Source organism: Natrix helvetica, assembly GCF_964273705.1.
Source record: "Natrix helvetica genome assembly, chromosome: 2".
Classification (NCBI taxonomy): domain Eukaryota; kingdom Metazoa; phylum Chordata; class Lepidosauria; order Squamata; family Natricidae; genus Natrix; species Natrix helvetica.
Genome location: NC_138552.1, coordinates 104,139,030 through 104,155,625, shown reverse-complemented (window position 1 = coordinate 104,155,625; position 16,596 = coordinate 104,139,030). Strand labels below are relative to the sequence as shown.

The 16,596-nt window shown below is 42.0% G+C and overlaps 1 protein-coding gene across 2 annotated transcripts in view; it reads right to left on the bottom strand.

Moving 5' to 3' along the window:
* MELK (maternal embryonic leucine zipper kinase) overlaps positions 1-16,596 on the bottom strand; it is a 46,756-nt gene that overhangs the window by 18,562 nt on the left and 11,598 nt on the right. For both annotated transcript variants that reach the window (XM_081940034.1, XM_081940035.1), the window contains exons 3-7: positions 16,048-16,133; positions 14,565-14,681; positions 8,490-8,633; positions 7,560-7,628; positions 1,932-2,024 (exon numbers count right to left, since the gene is read on the bottom strand). In XM_081940034.1, the coding sequence (XP_081796160.1) occupies positions 1,932-2,024; positions 7,560-7,628; positions 8,490-8,633; positions 14,565-14,681; positions 16,048-16,133 (509 nt within the window). The remainder of the gene's footprint in view (positions 1-1,931; positions 2,025-7,559; positions 7,629-8,489; positions 8,634-14,564; positions 14,682-16,047; positions 16,134-16,596) is intronic.

Below are 16,596 nucleotides of genomic sequence, written 5' to 3'. Positions count from 1 at the left end.
TCACTGTAGAGATCTAGCATACAGAGAACTAAATAAAAACAGCCATGGTTTTGGAAAAGAGGCATGCACTCGCATTTTAAACTAAAAAGTAGCTCCATCCCTAAAATGGAAGCAATGGAATTATACAAGAATATGCATTTTTTTAGCCAAAGAAAAATTCTCTCTTTTTTCCAGTCAATGGAAGAAAACAGCAGCTTTTTTAAAAAAAAAAAAAAGTATGATGCATTTCAGATATTGGTTTGATCAATGCCGAGGAAAGAGCTTTGGGGCTGGGCAGCTTTCAGGTCTTAGGGAAGGCACCTGAATTTGCCCTCCTCCCCAGTACAGGTAATCCTCGAATTACAACTATTCATTCAGCGGCCACTTGTTACAATGGCACTGAAGAAAGCGACTTACAAGAGGTCCTCACACTTATGACTGTTGCAGCAATCCCATGGTTGTGTGTTCAAAATTCAGGCACATGGTAACCCGAGTATATTTATCATGGTTGCAATATTCTGGGGTCATGTAATTGTCATTCGTGACTTTTCCAACAAGCAAAGTCACTGGGGTGGGGGGGGGAATTGGATTTGCTAAATGACCGCATGATTCACATCACTGCAGGAATTCTCTTAACAACCGAGGCAAAAAAAGGGTCATAAAACTGAGCACGACTCATTTAACAACCCCCTTTGTTTAGCAACTCTGTTCCCAATTGCGGTCGTAAGTCAAGGACTACCTGTATAGAATCTTTGAAGGAGAGAAGACGGGGAGAAAAGATGCAGCATAGAAAGTAATCAAATAAAAAAAAATGGGGGGGGGGGGGAAACAAGCACCCTGTCTACACATACTGTGACTTTCTAAGATTATCCCTTTTTTAAAAACTTAGATATTGTTAGGTTAGGGATATGGTTGCTCAGTGGCTAAGACACTGAGCATATCGATCAGAAGGTCGGCAGTTCAATACAATACAATACAATACAATACAATAGTAGAGTTGGAAGGGACCTTGGAGGTCTTCTAGTCCAATCCCCTGCCTAGGCAGGAAACCCTATACTGTTTCAGAAAGGTGGCTATCCAATATCTTCTTAAAGACTTCCAGTGTTGGGGCATTCACAACTTCTGGAGGCAAACTGTTCCACTGATTAATTGTTCTAACTGTCAGGAAATTTCTCCTCAGTTCTAAGTTGCTTCTCTGCTTGATTAGTTTCCACCCATTGCTTCTTGTTTTACATTCAGGTGCTTTGGAGAAGAGCTTGACTCCCTCTTCTTTGTGGCAACCCCTGAGATATTGGAACACTGCTATCATGTCTTCCCTAGTCCTTTCCTCTCATTAAACTAGACATACCCAATTCCTGCAACCATTCTTCATATGTTTTAGTCTCCAGTCCCCTAATCCTCTTTGTTGCTCTTCTCTGCACTCTTTCTAGAGTCTTCACATCTTTTTTACATCGTGGTGATCAAAACCGAATGCAGTATTCCAAAGTGTGGCCTTACCAAGGCATTATAAAGTGGTATTAACACTTCACGTGATCTTGATTCTATCCCTCTGTTGATGCATCCTAGAACTGCGTTGGCTTTTTTGTTCAACAGTTTGAATCCCTAGCGCTGAGTCAACGAGTGAGCTCCTGTTACTTGTCCCAACCTAGCAGTCCGAAAGCATGTAAAAATGCAGGTAGAAAAATAGGGACCACCTTTGGTGGGAAAGTAACAGCGTTCCGTGCGTCTTCGGCATTTAGTCGCGCCGGCCACATGACCACGGAGACGTCTTCAGACAGCGCTGGCTCTTCGGCTTTGAAACGGAGATGAGCCAGAAATGACTAGCACGCATGTGCGAGCTAACCTTATTCTTAGATTGATACAGTGATACATTGGGAGGAAAATCTGAAAGAGTTCAGGTGAGAGGCTGATTTAAAAAAAGAAATGAGAGGCCAAAGCACCTACTACAGTACCTCTGAGCCAATATAAGCTTTGCCCTGAATTAACTCTGGTGCTGCATAGGCAGGGCTTCCACAGCATGTGTTCAGCTGGTAATCCAGACCCCCCTACAAAAGGAACAAAAAGAATAAGCAAAGTCCACAACACAGAACAAGGGCTTCACTTCTGTATTCGTGAAGTCACTTCACGACTGGGGGCGGCCTGGAACACCGGAGGCTGCCGGAAGCCCTATATTAGGGCCATGGGTAGGCCACAGGGATGCCTAGGCCAAGACCATCTGCCCCCAAGAACATCGGCCCCCTCCCAATTGGGAACCCCATTCCTTAAGAACTCCAGATTACTATCTACAAACTCTCTCTATGAACTCCCACCCACCTAGGATCATCACCACCCTTTGGACCATCTCTCCACCACCCAGACCACCACTTGGACATTTGATCACTCTTCCCCCCCCCCTTTTTTTTGACTGACCACTCATCATCTACAACACCTTTGATCCCATCGTGTTTTTAAGATTTTTAAGATTATTTATTCGAGGCTAGACCTGCTTCGCCTGCGGGAGTCCCCCCTCTCGCAGGCATGGCCCTTGATGCTCGTAAGGGCCCGCCTTGATGACGGGTTTATAGACCCCGAGAGGTGGAAGAAACGGAAGCTTAGGGGGTTTTTAACTAAATGTTTTTTATCTTTTTTAGGGGGTTCCAGGGAGGGTTTTAGGGTGGGGGGGGAATCTGTCCAGGAGGGGGGCCAGTGCCAGGCGAACAGGTGAGTCTAGGAGGGAAGTGAGTGTGGTGGAGGGGGGGAGGGGAAAGAACATTCCAATAGAGGGTTGTCTTATTACATCGGTCGCGGGGAGGAGGGGATGCGAGGACAGGAGAAGACCACAACGTCGGTTGGGAGACCGTGGTTGTTGGTTACACCCAGTCGTTTGTACCAACCCCCGCAATCTAGGTGGTCAGGAACTACAGAGCCAGGGCCTGAGGCTGATGCTCTGCAATGCAAGGTCCGTGACCAACAAGGCCCCCCTCATTAATGAGTTGATCTCAGAGGGGGAGCTGGACCTTGCAGGGATAACGGAGACCTGGTTGGGCCACGAGGGTGGTTTACCCCTCGTGGAAATGTGCCCACCGGGTTTCCGTGCATTCCATCAGCCTCGGGCCCTGGGTAAGGGTGGTGGGGTGGCGGTAGTTATACGGGAATGTCTAGAGCCGAGGGAGTTCACTGTACCTCAGATACCCGGATGTGAGTCCCTTGGTGTGAAATGGGGCCCAGGGAGGCAGTGGGGCTTGCTGATTGTATACTTGGCTCCTCGCTATGCGTCAGCAGCCCTGCCCGAGCTCCTCGAGCTGATCTCAGAGATGGCAGTTGAGACCCCCAAGCTTGTGGTTATGGGGGATTTCAACTTGCCGTCGACGGGGGAAGCATCCGAGGTACCTCGGGAGTTCATGGCTTCCATGACAGCCATGGACCTGACCCAATTAATTCAGGGCCCCACACACAAAGGTGGCCACACTCTGGACCTTGTTTTCGTATCTGAACAGTGGACGAGTGATCTGGGAAGAGGGGATGTAACCATCACTCCCCTGTCATGGTCAGATCACTCATGTCTCCGGCTGGACTTCCCTGGCACTACCCCCCACCGCGAGGAGGCGGAACCAAACTGTCCAAGTTGGTACCGCCCCAGGCGCCTGATGGAACCGGATAGGTTCCAGACGGAGCTTGGGCTATTCCCTGTAGCCCTGACCCGCTCTCGCTCCGAGAACCTAGTGACCGCCTGGAATAGGGCGGCCGCTGGGGCCCTGGACCGAGTTGCGCCTTTGCGGCCTCTCCTGTGGCGACGACCCACCCGGGCTCCTTGGTTTACCGAGGACCTGAGGGTGATGAAGCGCCATAGGAGACGCCTAGAGGGCAGGTGGAGGTCCTCACGCTCCGAATCTGACCGAACACAGGTAAGAGCCTATTCACGGACTTACCTTGTGGCATTAAGAGTGGCCAAACACAGACATTGTGCCACTCTTATTGCGTCCGCCGATAACCGCCCTGCCGCCCTGTTTCGGGTGACCCGCTCTCTCTTATCACAGGGGACGCGGGAAGCCCCTTTACAGGGCAGAGCAGAGGAGTTTGGGGAATATCTGCAGGACAAAATCGCTCAGATCCGGAGCGGATGGGCCCCCTTCAGTGGACCAGAGGAGCCGCCAACAGTGAGTCTTGTGAGACCATTCTGGGAGGAGTTTGATTCTGTTGCCCCCGAGGATTTGGATAGGTTGCGTGGACGGCTGCGACCGACCACATGTTTAATGGACCCGTGTCCCTCCTGGTTGGTACTGGCATCCTGGGAAGTGACACGAGGCTGGCTACTGGGCTTGGTGAACGCCTCTTTGAGCGAGGGGTCCTTACCTGCCGCCTTGAAAGAGGCGGTGGTGAGGCCCTTACTCAAGAAGCCTTCCCTTGACCCGCTGGAGCTAGCTAATTATCGTCCAGTCTCCAACCTTCCCTTTTTAGCGAAGGTTGTAGAGAATGTGGTGGCACAGCAGTTTCCACGACACCTTGAGGAATCCGAATATCTAGACCCACGCCAGTCCGGCTTCCGACCCGGACATAGCACGGAGACGGCCTTGGTCGCGTTGGTTGATGATCTCTGGAGGGCCAGAGATAGGGGTTGTTCCTCTATCCTGGTCCTATTAGATCTCTCGGCGGCTTTTGATACCATCGACCATGGTATCCTATTGCGCCGGCTGGGGGGGATGGGAGTTGGAGGCACCGTTCTGCGGTGGTTCGGCTCCTACCTCTCCGACCGGACACAATGTGTGTTGGCAGGGGGGCAGAGGTCGACCCTAAGGCCACTCACTTGTGGGGTGCCTCAGGGGTCGGTCCTCTCGCCCCTTCTGTTCAACGCATATGTGAAGCCGCTGGGGGAGATCATCCGTGGTTTTGGGGTGGAGTATCATCTGTACGCTGACGATACGCAGCTGTACATTTCCACCCCAGACCACCCCAACGAGGCTGTCGAGGTGATGACCCGGTGTTTGGAAGCCGTCGGGGTCTGGATGGGGGACAACAGACTCAAGCTCAACCCCTCCAAGACTGAGTGGCTGTGGCTACCGGCACCCCGGTTCAGTCAGTTGATTCCATCACTGACCATAGGGGGCGAGCAATTGCCCCCTGTGGAACGGGCGCGCAATTTGGGCGTCCTCCTAGATGCCCGGCTGTCAATGGATGACCATGTGGCAGCCGTGGCAAGGGGGGCGTTCCACCAGGTTCGCCTGGTGCGCCAATTGCGCCCCCTACTGGACCGGGATGCCCTACGCACGGTCACTCATGCACTGGTGACGTCTCGGCTGGACTACTGCAACGCCCTCTACATGGGGCTTCCCTTGGGACGCGCTCGAAGACTGCAGCTAGTCCAGAACGCAGCCGCGCGGGCTATTATGGGGAGTACTAGGTACTCCCACGTAACACCGCTCCTGCGTGAGCTGCACTGGCTGCCTGTGGTCTTTCGGGTGCGTTTCAAGGTCCTAATTACCATCTTTAAAGCGCTCCATGGCTCAGGACCTAGGTACTTGCAGGATCGCATCCTACCACACACTTCCCTGCGACCGATTCGCTCTCACAGGGAAGGACTCCTCCGGGTGCCGTCCACTAAGCAATGCCAACGGGCAGCGCCTAGGAGTAGAGCCTTCTCTGTGATGGGCCCAACCCTCTGGAATGACCTCCCTCCCGATATCAGAACCACCACCGACTTCCGCTCCTTCCGACAAAAACTGAAGACTCACCTGTTCCGTTTAGCCGGCCTGGCCCATTCATAGCTTATTCTACCTCCTGGCAGATATTTTAATTGGGTATTTTTAGGGTTATTTAAATATTGTTTTTAACTGCTTTGCTTTTTGTACAGTTTCTTATTGCCTCCTCTTTTATGTTTGTATTTATGTTTGTATTTTCTATCTATTGATGTGTTTTATCTGACTGTACACCGCCCCGAGTCCCTTTGGGGAGAGGGGGCGGTATAAAAGTCTAAATAAAAGTAAAAAAGTATGAAAACTGAATTTAGTAGATCTTGTCGGCTTGAACACCTGAGCTCGTAAGAGAAAAACAGTGTGACTTGTCACACTTAAGAGCCGTTGACATCAATGCAATTTGTCTTTTGTCTGTTTATTGTCTTTATCTAGCATGCATGTGAGTGTAAAAGCAGGTCGCCTTTAGGGTGAGTTCGAATAATGGAATTATAAAATTTAGTGCAAATTGAGACCCTGTTGTGCTTAAAGCAACCCAAAATTCAGTTAATGAATAGGCTACTGTATATGGAACGTGGGGTTTAAGATGCTGCTGATCTTTGTGCATTCAGAATGGAGAAAAGAAAGATTCCATCACAGGAAAATAGTACAAGTTTTTTTTTTTTAAAGAGGTTTGTTATTATGACTCTGACTGGCTCCAGGTTGACTCAGCCTTTCATCCTTCCCAGATTAGTAAAATGAGGACCCAGATTGTTGCAGGGAATATGTTGACTTTGTAGCTTGGGAGAGGGCTGTAAAGCATTGTGAAGCGGTATATAAGTCTAAGTGCTATTGCTATATTAGAATAAAAATGTGAGGTAATTAAATGACATGAACATGGTGACAGCAACGCTAAAATGAGGGGTGGGAATGTGCGAAACTATGGAAGAATCTTGTTTTTATTTTGCTTTCTATAGCTACTTTTAAACTATACATTTAAATTTTAAGGAAATAAAAAAGCTTTGGAAGATTGAGATCCAGATCCAGATATTCTAAACCAATATTGGATTTTGCTATTAGGCATTTGATCAGTTGCTGAACCGTTTTTTGTTTGCCTTCAAGTCCGTATTGACTCCTAACCACTACTTAGACAAAACTCTGCAGTTTTCCTGGCAAGATTTTGAAAGTAGTATGCCCTTTGCCTACTTCCCGGAGGAAAAGTGACTGCCCCAAGATCATCCAGCTGGCCTAAACAGGACTAGAACTCATGGTCACATAGTTTCTACCCTGGTGCCTTAACCATTATGCCAACTTGACTTTCTTTTGAAATTAAGATTCTAAAAATTCTGTCACACAGATGATGACCTTCAGTAGGGCAATAGTGGGAAAGAAGAATCCAAACAGAATGTATGTGCAACTACAGGTGTGATTTGTTTTGGAGATGAAAGGCCTGCAGCCGGTTCCTTTTGGGATCTTTGACCTGCCACACTAATATTCTATTCTACTATGCTGTTTCATTAGTGGGGAATTGAGAGGGGAATAGTAAGAAGTAGAATGTGATGTTGTCAAAATAAAATTCCTTTCTAGAATCCAAGGTCATCCTTTGTCTCTACACCTCTGCACCTGACCAGAACTAAATGGGTGGAACTGCCAGCATGGCAGTGGGAGATTAGACCATGTGATGGACTTGTGGGTGTGGGGTCAAGATCATGAACTCTCAATTGGGTGGGGAAAACCAAGAAGCTCAGATTTGGGTTTTTGCAGATGTGCCAACATGACTCTCTTAATAAATTGGAACTTTGAGCAATACTTTAATTTTGGATGTTATCTGGAACCCCTGACAGCAAACTTCTCTCCTTATTCAGACTGATATTGTCTGGTATTTTTTTTTCTTTTTTGGCAAAGAAATTCTAGCAAAATTAAGCTTATACTCACCCTTGGTTTTGCACAGAGACCAAAGTCTATCAACTTCAAATTATGCTCAGCATCAATCAACAAGTTTTCCTACAAGAAGAACAATGACATGTTAGAATAAGTACAATGAAGCGTAAGAGTAACCATGGGCAGTAAAGGCGGTTCCTTCCAAGGAAGCCTCAAGTTTCAGTTCAATCAAATGCACACCTATACATACAAAACATGAACAGCTGGCTTAGCTGACATTTGAGGTCTTGCAAAAAGAGAATGTAAAGATGTAGGAAGAGGTTTTGGAGGGTCAGAAGTCTGGAAAATATGAGTCTTTCTCTAAGGCAGTGCTTCTCAACCTTGGCAACGTAAAGATGTGTGACTCCTCACTCCCAGAATTGATATTCTGGGTTTGAAGTCTGCCTACCTTAACGTTGATAATGTTGAGAAACTGCTCTAGGAAGAGACAACAAAGCCGACACTGGATTGAGGAAAACAAAGGAAGAGGAAATGAAATAAAAGTTTGAAGCAAGGCAGATAAGACAATGCACCAAGGCAAAAAGAGGGCTAGTTAAAAAATGAGAAAAGATTGTAGGCTTTAAGTGAAACCAAAAGTAGAGGAGGAGAAAAATGGGCATGGAGAAGTGAGGCAAAGAAAGGAGTCAAGAAAAAGCTGGAAGTTTAATAAGAAAGACTAGGCAGACAAACTTGGAGGCCCATGGGTGGCAGATCAGAGAGCCGTGAACTCAGAAGACATTCGTGATTTCTAATGCCAGCCAAGGAGCAACAGATGTGCTGTCAGTGAGGCTTTTTATAAATTGGCTTGAACCTGTCATGTAGTTCTTTGGCTGCAGGTTTCTAAATAGAAATAAAACCAGCAGCCAGCAGTGAAGACCATCTGGGCGCCAATGTAGATTCATCTTATTATTCCAGGAACAGTGGGCTACTGCTGTCTACACTTACTGGTTTGAGGTCCCTGTGAGCATATCCCTGGCTGTGTACGTAGGCAATTGCAGCTACAATCTGACGAAAGAAGATGCGGGCTTCATCTTCAGCTAAGCGGTCCTTTGCAATTATGTAATCAAAGAGCTCTCCTCCAGGGCAGTACTGCAGAGGAAGAAAGGAGCAATGTTTTGGGGGAAATTGGCTAGTTTGGAATTACAAAACAAAACAAAAGTAATGTTGCTGGCTCTCCCAAAAACACTGAAGAGAGGAAAAACAATCAGCATTTAACAGAACCTCTTTTCCAAGCCCTGGTAGAAGCTAAGAGATGCATCCCATTCATTCATTTGTCAAGGGTTATATTAACAGGTTAACAGAGTTGGAAGGGACCTTGTGGGTCTTCTAGTCCAACACCACCAACACCCACCCAAGCAGGAGACCCTACACCATTTCTGACAAATGGCTGCCCAGTCTCTTCTTGAAAGCTTCCAGTGATGAAGCTCCCACAACTTCTGAAGGCAAACTGTTTCATTGGTTGATTGGTTCCATACATTATTGGTATGTGAAGCTGATATGGACGGTGGACATGTTCAGAGCTAAAAGCATATCACTCTTATTCAACAAAAGAGACAGAGTAATCCAGGGAACTCCACGGTGGGCAAAGTCAGATAGATTCTTTGCTTTCTTTCTTCATCCACTTATGAACCAGCCTAGAACTGAGGAGAAATTTCCTGACAATTAGAACAATTAATCAGTGGAACGACATGCCTCAAGAAGTTGTCGGTGCTCCATCACTGGAGATGTTAAAGAAGAGACTGGACAGCCACTTGTCTGAAATGGTATAGGGTTTCCTGTTTGTTCCTGTTTGAGCAGGGACTTGGACTAAAAGACCTCCAAGGTCCCCTCCAATTGTGTTATTCTGTTATGTTGTTTGAGCAGCACAGAATTTAAGCATGAAGACAAACAACCTTCTAAATAACTGGAGATTTTAACACCAAAAGGTAAGTTTCCTGTTCTCTCTTTCCCAGCAACAACAGACGGCTACTGAAGGAAAGATTAGAGTACATCTACGCATAATGATATAATTGTTAATTCTTCCTTTAAATTAGCAATTGGTTTCCATAGTAAGGTAATTTATCACAATGGTGAAACTGTTAGACTGAAGATTGGGATGTCCAAGGTTCAAGTTCCACCTGACCTGGCTCTCAGAGGAAAGACCAGATAATACATTCAATTTCTAATGATATTAACAATTCCTGCTCTCTTATTCATTTTGGTTTTAACTAGCTGGTCTTGCAAAAAGTGCTGAATAGTTTGGTTAGGAGCAGGGATGGGAAACCACCATGGGATCTAAGGGTTTTAGACGTTCCTGAAAAGAAATAAGTAGAGGACCCCAATCCACTTTATCTTTTTGCCAGAGCAAATTATCTGATGACTGAGAAAAAAAAAAATCCCATCAATTGCTAGCATTACCCAAACCGTATTTTTAATAGCCCACAGGATCCTTTTCAACTATGCTGCTGATTTCTAGAGGCAGAATATGTTTAAAACACTGCAGAGAGAATCCTACAATTGGCTTAAAACAAATATAAATTTTAAAAAAGCCAAGAAAACATTAGCGGTTTGTTAATTATTTGGTTTTTTAAAAATAATTTATACACAGACACAGACACAGACAAAGACACACACACACACACACAGACACACAGACACACACACACACAGACACACACACACACACACACACACACACAAACACAAACATATATATATATATATATATATGTATTAGTGTTACAACCCCTGGTATGCCTAAATTAGCTCGAAATAGATCTATACTAGTCTCCCTTTATTTATTTATCAGTACAAATATAACACAAATATATATATATATATCTCATCAAATTTGCAGATGATACCAAGCTGGCAGGAATAGCCAACACTCCAGAAGATAGGCTTAAGATACAGAAGGATCTTGACAAACTTGAACATTGGGCACTGTCTAATAAAATGAAATTCAATGGTGAAAAGAGTAAGGTTCTACACTTAGGCAACAAAAACGGAATGCACAGGTACAGTATAGGTGATACCTTACTCAGTAGTAGTAACTGTGAAAGGGATCTTGGAGTCCTAGTGGACAACCATTTAAATATGAGCCAGCAGTGTGCAGCAGCTGCCAAAAAAGCCAACACAGTTCTAGGCTGCATCAACAGAGGGATAGAATCAAGATCACGTGAAGTGTTAATACCACTTTATAATGCCTTGGTAAGGCCACACTTGGAATACTGCATTCAGTTCTGGTCGCCATGATGCAAAAAAGATGTGGAGACTCTAGAAAGAGTGCAGAGAAGAGCAACAAATATGATTAGGGGACTGGAGACTAAAACATATGAAGAACGGTTGCAGGAACTGGGTATGTTTAGCTTAAGAGAAAGAAGGACTAGGGGAGACATGATAGCATTATTCCAATATCTCAGAGGTTGCCACAAAGAAGAGGGAGTCAAACTATTCTCCAAAGCACCTGAGGGTAGAACAAGAAGCAATGGGTGGAAACTAATCAAGGAGAGAAGCAACTTAGAACTGAGGAGAAATTTCCTGTCAGTGAGAACAATTAATCAGTGGAACAACTTGCCTCCAGAAGTTGTGAATGCCCCAACACTGGAAGTCTTTAAGAAGATGTTGGATAGCTATTTGTCTGAAACGGTATAGGGTTTCCTGCCTAGGCAGGGGGTTGGACTAGAAGACCTCCAAGGTCCCTTCCAACTCTACTATTGTATTATTATTGTGTATATATATATATATATATATATATATATATATATATATATATATATATATATATATATATATATATATATATATATATATATATATATATATATATATATATATATATATATATATATATATATATATATATATATATATATATATATATATATAATGTTGTATTTGTGCTGATAAATCAATAAAGCACAAATTTATTAAGACCACCTAAAAACGGAATTACACAAACTCACAAATGTATTAATCTCCAATGGATTCCAAAGAAAAACAATCATCAACCTAATCCAAAAGGAGATCCCCTCAAAAAACCAAGACACAGAACAGGACACTGGCATTGCCCTCCTCCCTTCCATCAAAGGCACCACAGATAAAATCAGCAAAATTCTCCACAAACAGAATATCAAGACAGCCTTCAACACTGGCCAAAAAATAGCCAACATCTTAAGAAACCCCAAAGACAAAATCCAGCTAGAAAACCAAGGAGTCTACGAAATACCATGCAAAATCTGCCCGGCAATATACATAGGACAAACAAACAGGAGGATAAATGCACGCATCGCAGAACACAAGAACGCAGTAAGAAAAAAAGAAAAAACTTCCTCCCTTTTCCAGCACCTTAAAGCTACAGGACATGAAATCAACTTTGAAGGAGCCAGGTTAATCTCCAAAACAGAACACCTCAACAAGAGAATAATTATGGAAGCCATCGAAATAGAGAAACACCCCCACAACATGAATAAACGTGATGATACCTCCCGCCTACCAAACATCTGGAAACCAGCCCTAGCCAACAAACGAACATCACCCACCACCCAAGCCGTTACAATACAAAACAACAATGCACACACAGCCAGCACCAATCTACCAATCATGATACAACCACACAACCAATCATTCCACTTACTGAAACAAAGCCAGCACCCCATCCCCTCCCACCAAGATTTACAGAAAGACGGCAGCTCCGTTCCCATTTTAAGTCCAAGCCCGAAGATGGCAGGTGAGATCTTGCCAAAACGTTGCAAAGACAATCTCAATCTTACACGGGAAAAGACCCGAATACAACAAAACCAGCATACCTACACCCGTGAAAATCTACGAATATATATATGTATGTATGTATGTATGTATGTATGTATGTATTTATTTGTGTTACAACATTTCCATATATATGGAAATTGATTCAAAGAAAAAATATAGATATGAAAAAGAAAAAAATAACAAAAAAAAGAAAGAAAAGAAAAAATGAAATAACAAAAAACACGTAAAAATGTATTAAATGGATTCCAATCTTTCTCTTGGCTGCTATACATATAATTTTATACATATAATGCTAATCAAATCCCTCTAAGATTAGATCAATCTATGTTTGTGCTCAGAATAATCTCACTGCAGTAATAATGCAATGAAATAATTTTCCACGATTATTCTCAAACTGTGTATCATCCATCAGTCCTAAAAGGAAAAAGCTCTGGCTTCAGTTGAATATTAATTTTTAAAATCCTCTATATCAATGTTCCTATTTGAATTCAATTTTTTTTTTTAGTTTTACACGTCCAGCAAGCATGACAAAACGCTTCTTCGTGTTTTTCACATTTCTAACATAAAGAATATTTGGAATGTCTTTATGTATTCTACAGTAGATAGATTTTGTGGCATCATGTACCAACGATACATCATTTTACAAAATTTCGCTTTAATATCATAAAGAAATGCTCAGCCAGGCAAAGAGGAGGAATCAAGTGGGGAGTTAGCCTTAAATCATTGCATAGCTGCAGAAGATCCAGGACTGACCTTCCCCCACCCCCACCTCCATAGAATCTTATCTCTCTGTTCCCAGAGAAGGCAAGCAGGATAGGCGGATTCCTGCATTATAAATAGAATTGCAATAAGTAGTCAACTTGAACTCTTCACATGTTGATCTATTGCTTGGGCCTGACAATAATACAATGTAAATTTTAACTCTTTTGACCACATACAGTATTTCCCCTTTGATCCATCTGAATATTATAACCAAAATTCTTAGTCTACTATCATACATTGTATGATACATTTATCATACAATATGTATCATACATCGTCCAGCTCTTCCATTTCAAACTTCAGCATACCGTAAGTTTATACATGTTAGCAATTACACGTTCATTATCAGTACACAATTACACATCAAATTCTTATTTTGTTCCACATCGTAAAACTTTTTATCCATTTTAAATCTTTCTGATAATTGTAAATGGGAAAAGCATTCACAACTATATCAGTATACCTTTAGTTGCAATTTAATTTTATATTTTCCTTGATGATTCTCCAAGAATTCCTGGTACATTAACCATTTCACTTCATCTGTTTTTTCCTCTTCTGTAAAATAACACTTATGCTGAAATCCAAGTAGATGTTTTGGGAGTTTATATCTATTCCATATTCACAATATGGAATATCTAATAACTATCTCCAAAATACGTAACTTCTAAAACTCTAAACAAGAAAATCAAATTATCAATTGCTTTCTCTGCATCTATTTTTGTTTTGGAAAAATATCTCTTCTTCTGTTATTCTATTCTATGCACACCTGTCATCCTTCCATTTGCATTTCTTTCAATTCTTCTTTGAATTTTTTCCACAAAATCTCTTGCTTTCTACACATAGCTCAGACTGAATCTCTGCTGTTTAAAAATCAGCCCTTCCAACTTATTTCAGCTAAATGTGATCTTTTTCTGTTTGAATGTCTATCAGAAAAATATACTTTTTCCTCTTAAACAATATTTAAGCTGAAATTTCCTTAAGTAAACTTCTATCATCAATCCTCAATCTAAGACAAATATTAAAAAAGAAAGAAATGAAAAGTTCAAAAAGAAAAGGGGAGAGGGAGGAGATAAGGAAAAACATATTTATAAAAAAGAAAAAACCAAACGCGTAGAAATGATTTCCCATTCATCAAGACAAGTACAAATATTTTCAATAACTCAACACTAATATTTCAACCAAAATCTTTTCATCCCACATCTCATCTTTTATTTATTGGCAAATAATAAAATCTCATTTTTCAATCTTCAACAGTAAAAGAACTAAATCAATTTCATTTTTTTCTTTATGTTGCGCAATATCTTGTCATTTTATCTAAAAAAAAAGTTTGCAGGAATGTCTAATCCTCACCCAGAAGCCCAACAGCCTATTTGCTATGAATGTATAAATCCAGTGTTTGCTAAAGAAACTTATAAATACACCAGGCAGCTATAAGAATCCATAGAAATTCCACTAGTATAACAGAATTGAGATGTAAATTGTAAAAATGTATGAGGTTTTAAATCTTACCTCTAAAACCATAAAGATCTTCTTTGGTGTCTCAATTACATGGTACAGACGGCAGATATTCTGGTGGCTTAAGCTCTTCATTGCTTCAATTTCAGTTTTTATACGCGGTAAGTCATCCTAAAAATGGAAGATTCATGCCATCTCCAGGTCATTTTATGTCAAAATAAATAAGATGAAAACATTTGTTTGCTTACTTCTTTCCCTATTTTTTTTTTGGGGGGGGGGGGGCGTTTATGTCCCAATATTTCTGTGTGCATAGGAACTATTTTGCTCTTTAATATCTGCCCAGCTTTAAGTCTGTTTTAACTGCTTTCTTTTTGTTCTACGGTAGTAAAAATTTCTCTGCAGAAAAAACACTTAGTGATATTTGTCTCATCTAGTTCTCGTCTGTCTAACTGAGCGTTTTTCAAATCTGACAACTTTGAAATGTGTGAACTTTAATTCCCAGAATTCCCCAGGCAGAAGCCCACACATCTTAAAATTGTTAGGCTTGAAAAATACTTGTCTAATCCAATACAAAGGTAAAAGTCAAGACAAGGAGAAAGGAGCTTTTCTGAGCAACTTGTGTACCATTCTTCAGGTGCTACACGAAGAAAACAATTATTTTATCGGGGTTTCCGGAAAAAATACTTGTTATTAAAAACATTGTCCATGTTTCATATGATCAATCCTCATTCCCCAATTCAGAATTGATATATGGTGTATGATTAAGACAAAAAGGTCTTAATCAAGAATGAGGTTTGGCTGTCAAAATGTGCAAACCATGTTTCTTACAATTATTTTCAAGAGCACCTTATCAAGACCACCATGTATTGGGCCACAGCTAATTTTTTTTTAAAAGGAGAACATTGAATAGGAAGGAAAAATCTGAAATAAAGGCAATCTAGCCTAATGAAAACAGCTGAGCAGAATCAGATGCAATAGGTATGGCTGGGATCACAACTCTCCAGCCCATGGGCCTAATTTAGCTTGCTGGGCCAGCTCATCTTCCTCAAATATCACGACCTTCAATTATTCTACATCCTGCTGGGACCAGCTGTGTTTCCAAAAGGAGCTAAATATTCTGAAATCATTTCTGAAGACAGAACTTCATTTTGGAAAAGACTGGGGGCACCACTTCAGTTTCCAATAGAATAAAAGTAATAATTCCTTGGTTTGAAACTCATTATGATGTCTGGTCTATCAAGTCTTCAGAGGTGGACAATTTGACCTTTGGATTACAGTAGTTTGCCTTTTATATCCAACATACAATTCTACCATTAAGAGGCATCCAACTAGTATTATTGTCTAAATATCATTAACGGAATGCCAAATGTTTGGTCTCGGTTAATGCAAAATGTGGCTCAAGAGATTTTAGCATATTCCAAATTCCCTCAGGTTCCAAATTATTTAGGCCAAAAGCCACCTTAACAATTAATGAGCTGTATGATTAGAAACAGTATTTGTGCATATAAAACTAATATTCCCTTTCTTAGAAACTCACCCCCAGAGTCAGCTTGTCCATTATTTTTATTGCAACTTGTTCACCAGTAAGTAAGTGACGAGCCAATTTAACTTTTGCAAAGCCACCTACAGTAAGGAAAAGAAAAGCCCACCATGATTCATAATTAGCATTTATAGTCAAGTCTGCCTTGATTACAGTGATTATTAGCTAGAATTATTGGTTAGGTCAAAACATCTCCTTTCCAAAGATAGCTTGTGACTATTTAACAAAGGAGCCCTTACTTACAGCACCTGTTCAGTATGCTATACTATACTGTCTAGTATAGCCTGCTTCATAATAATGTCTTAGCTTTAAATCTGCAGATTGCTCCTGCAGCAAAGCAGATCTTCCACTAATATGCTTAGGATTCTATTCTTGTAACCTCTATGATGCTATTGCTGCCCCTAGAATGCCCTCGCAACATTCAACTCTTTGAGAAAGGCAAGAGTAAATGGTCAACAGAAACATTTATAGTATCTGTGAAACTAAGAAAAAAAGGAGAGGATATTGCCAATTTAGGGTAATGAAATGTCTGCAAGAAAGCAACTA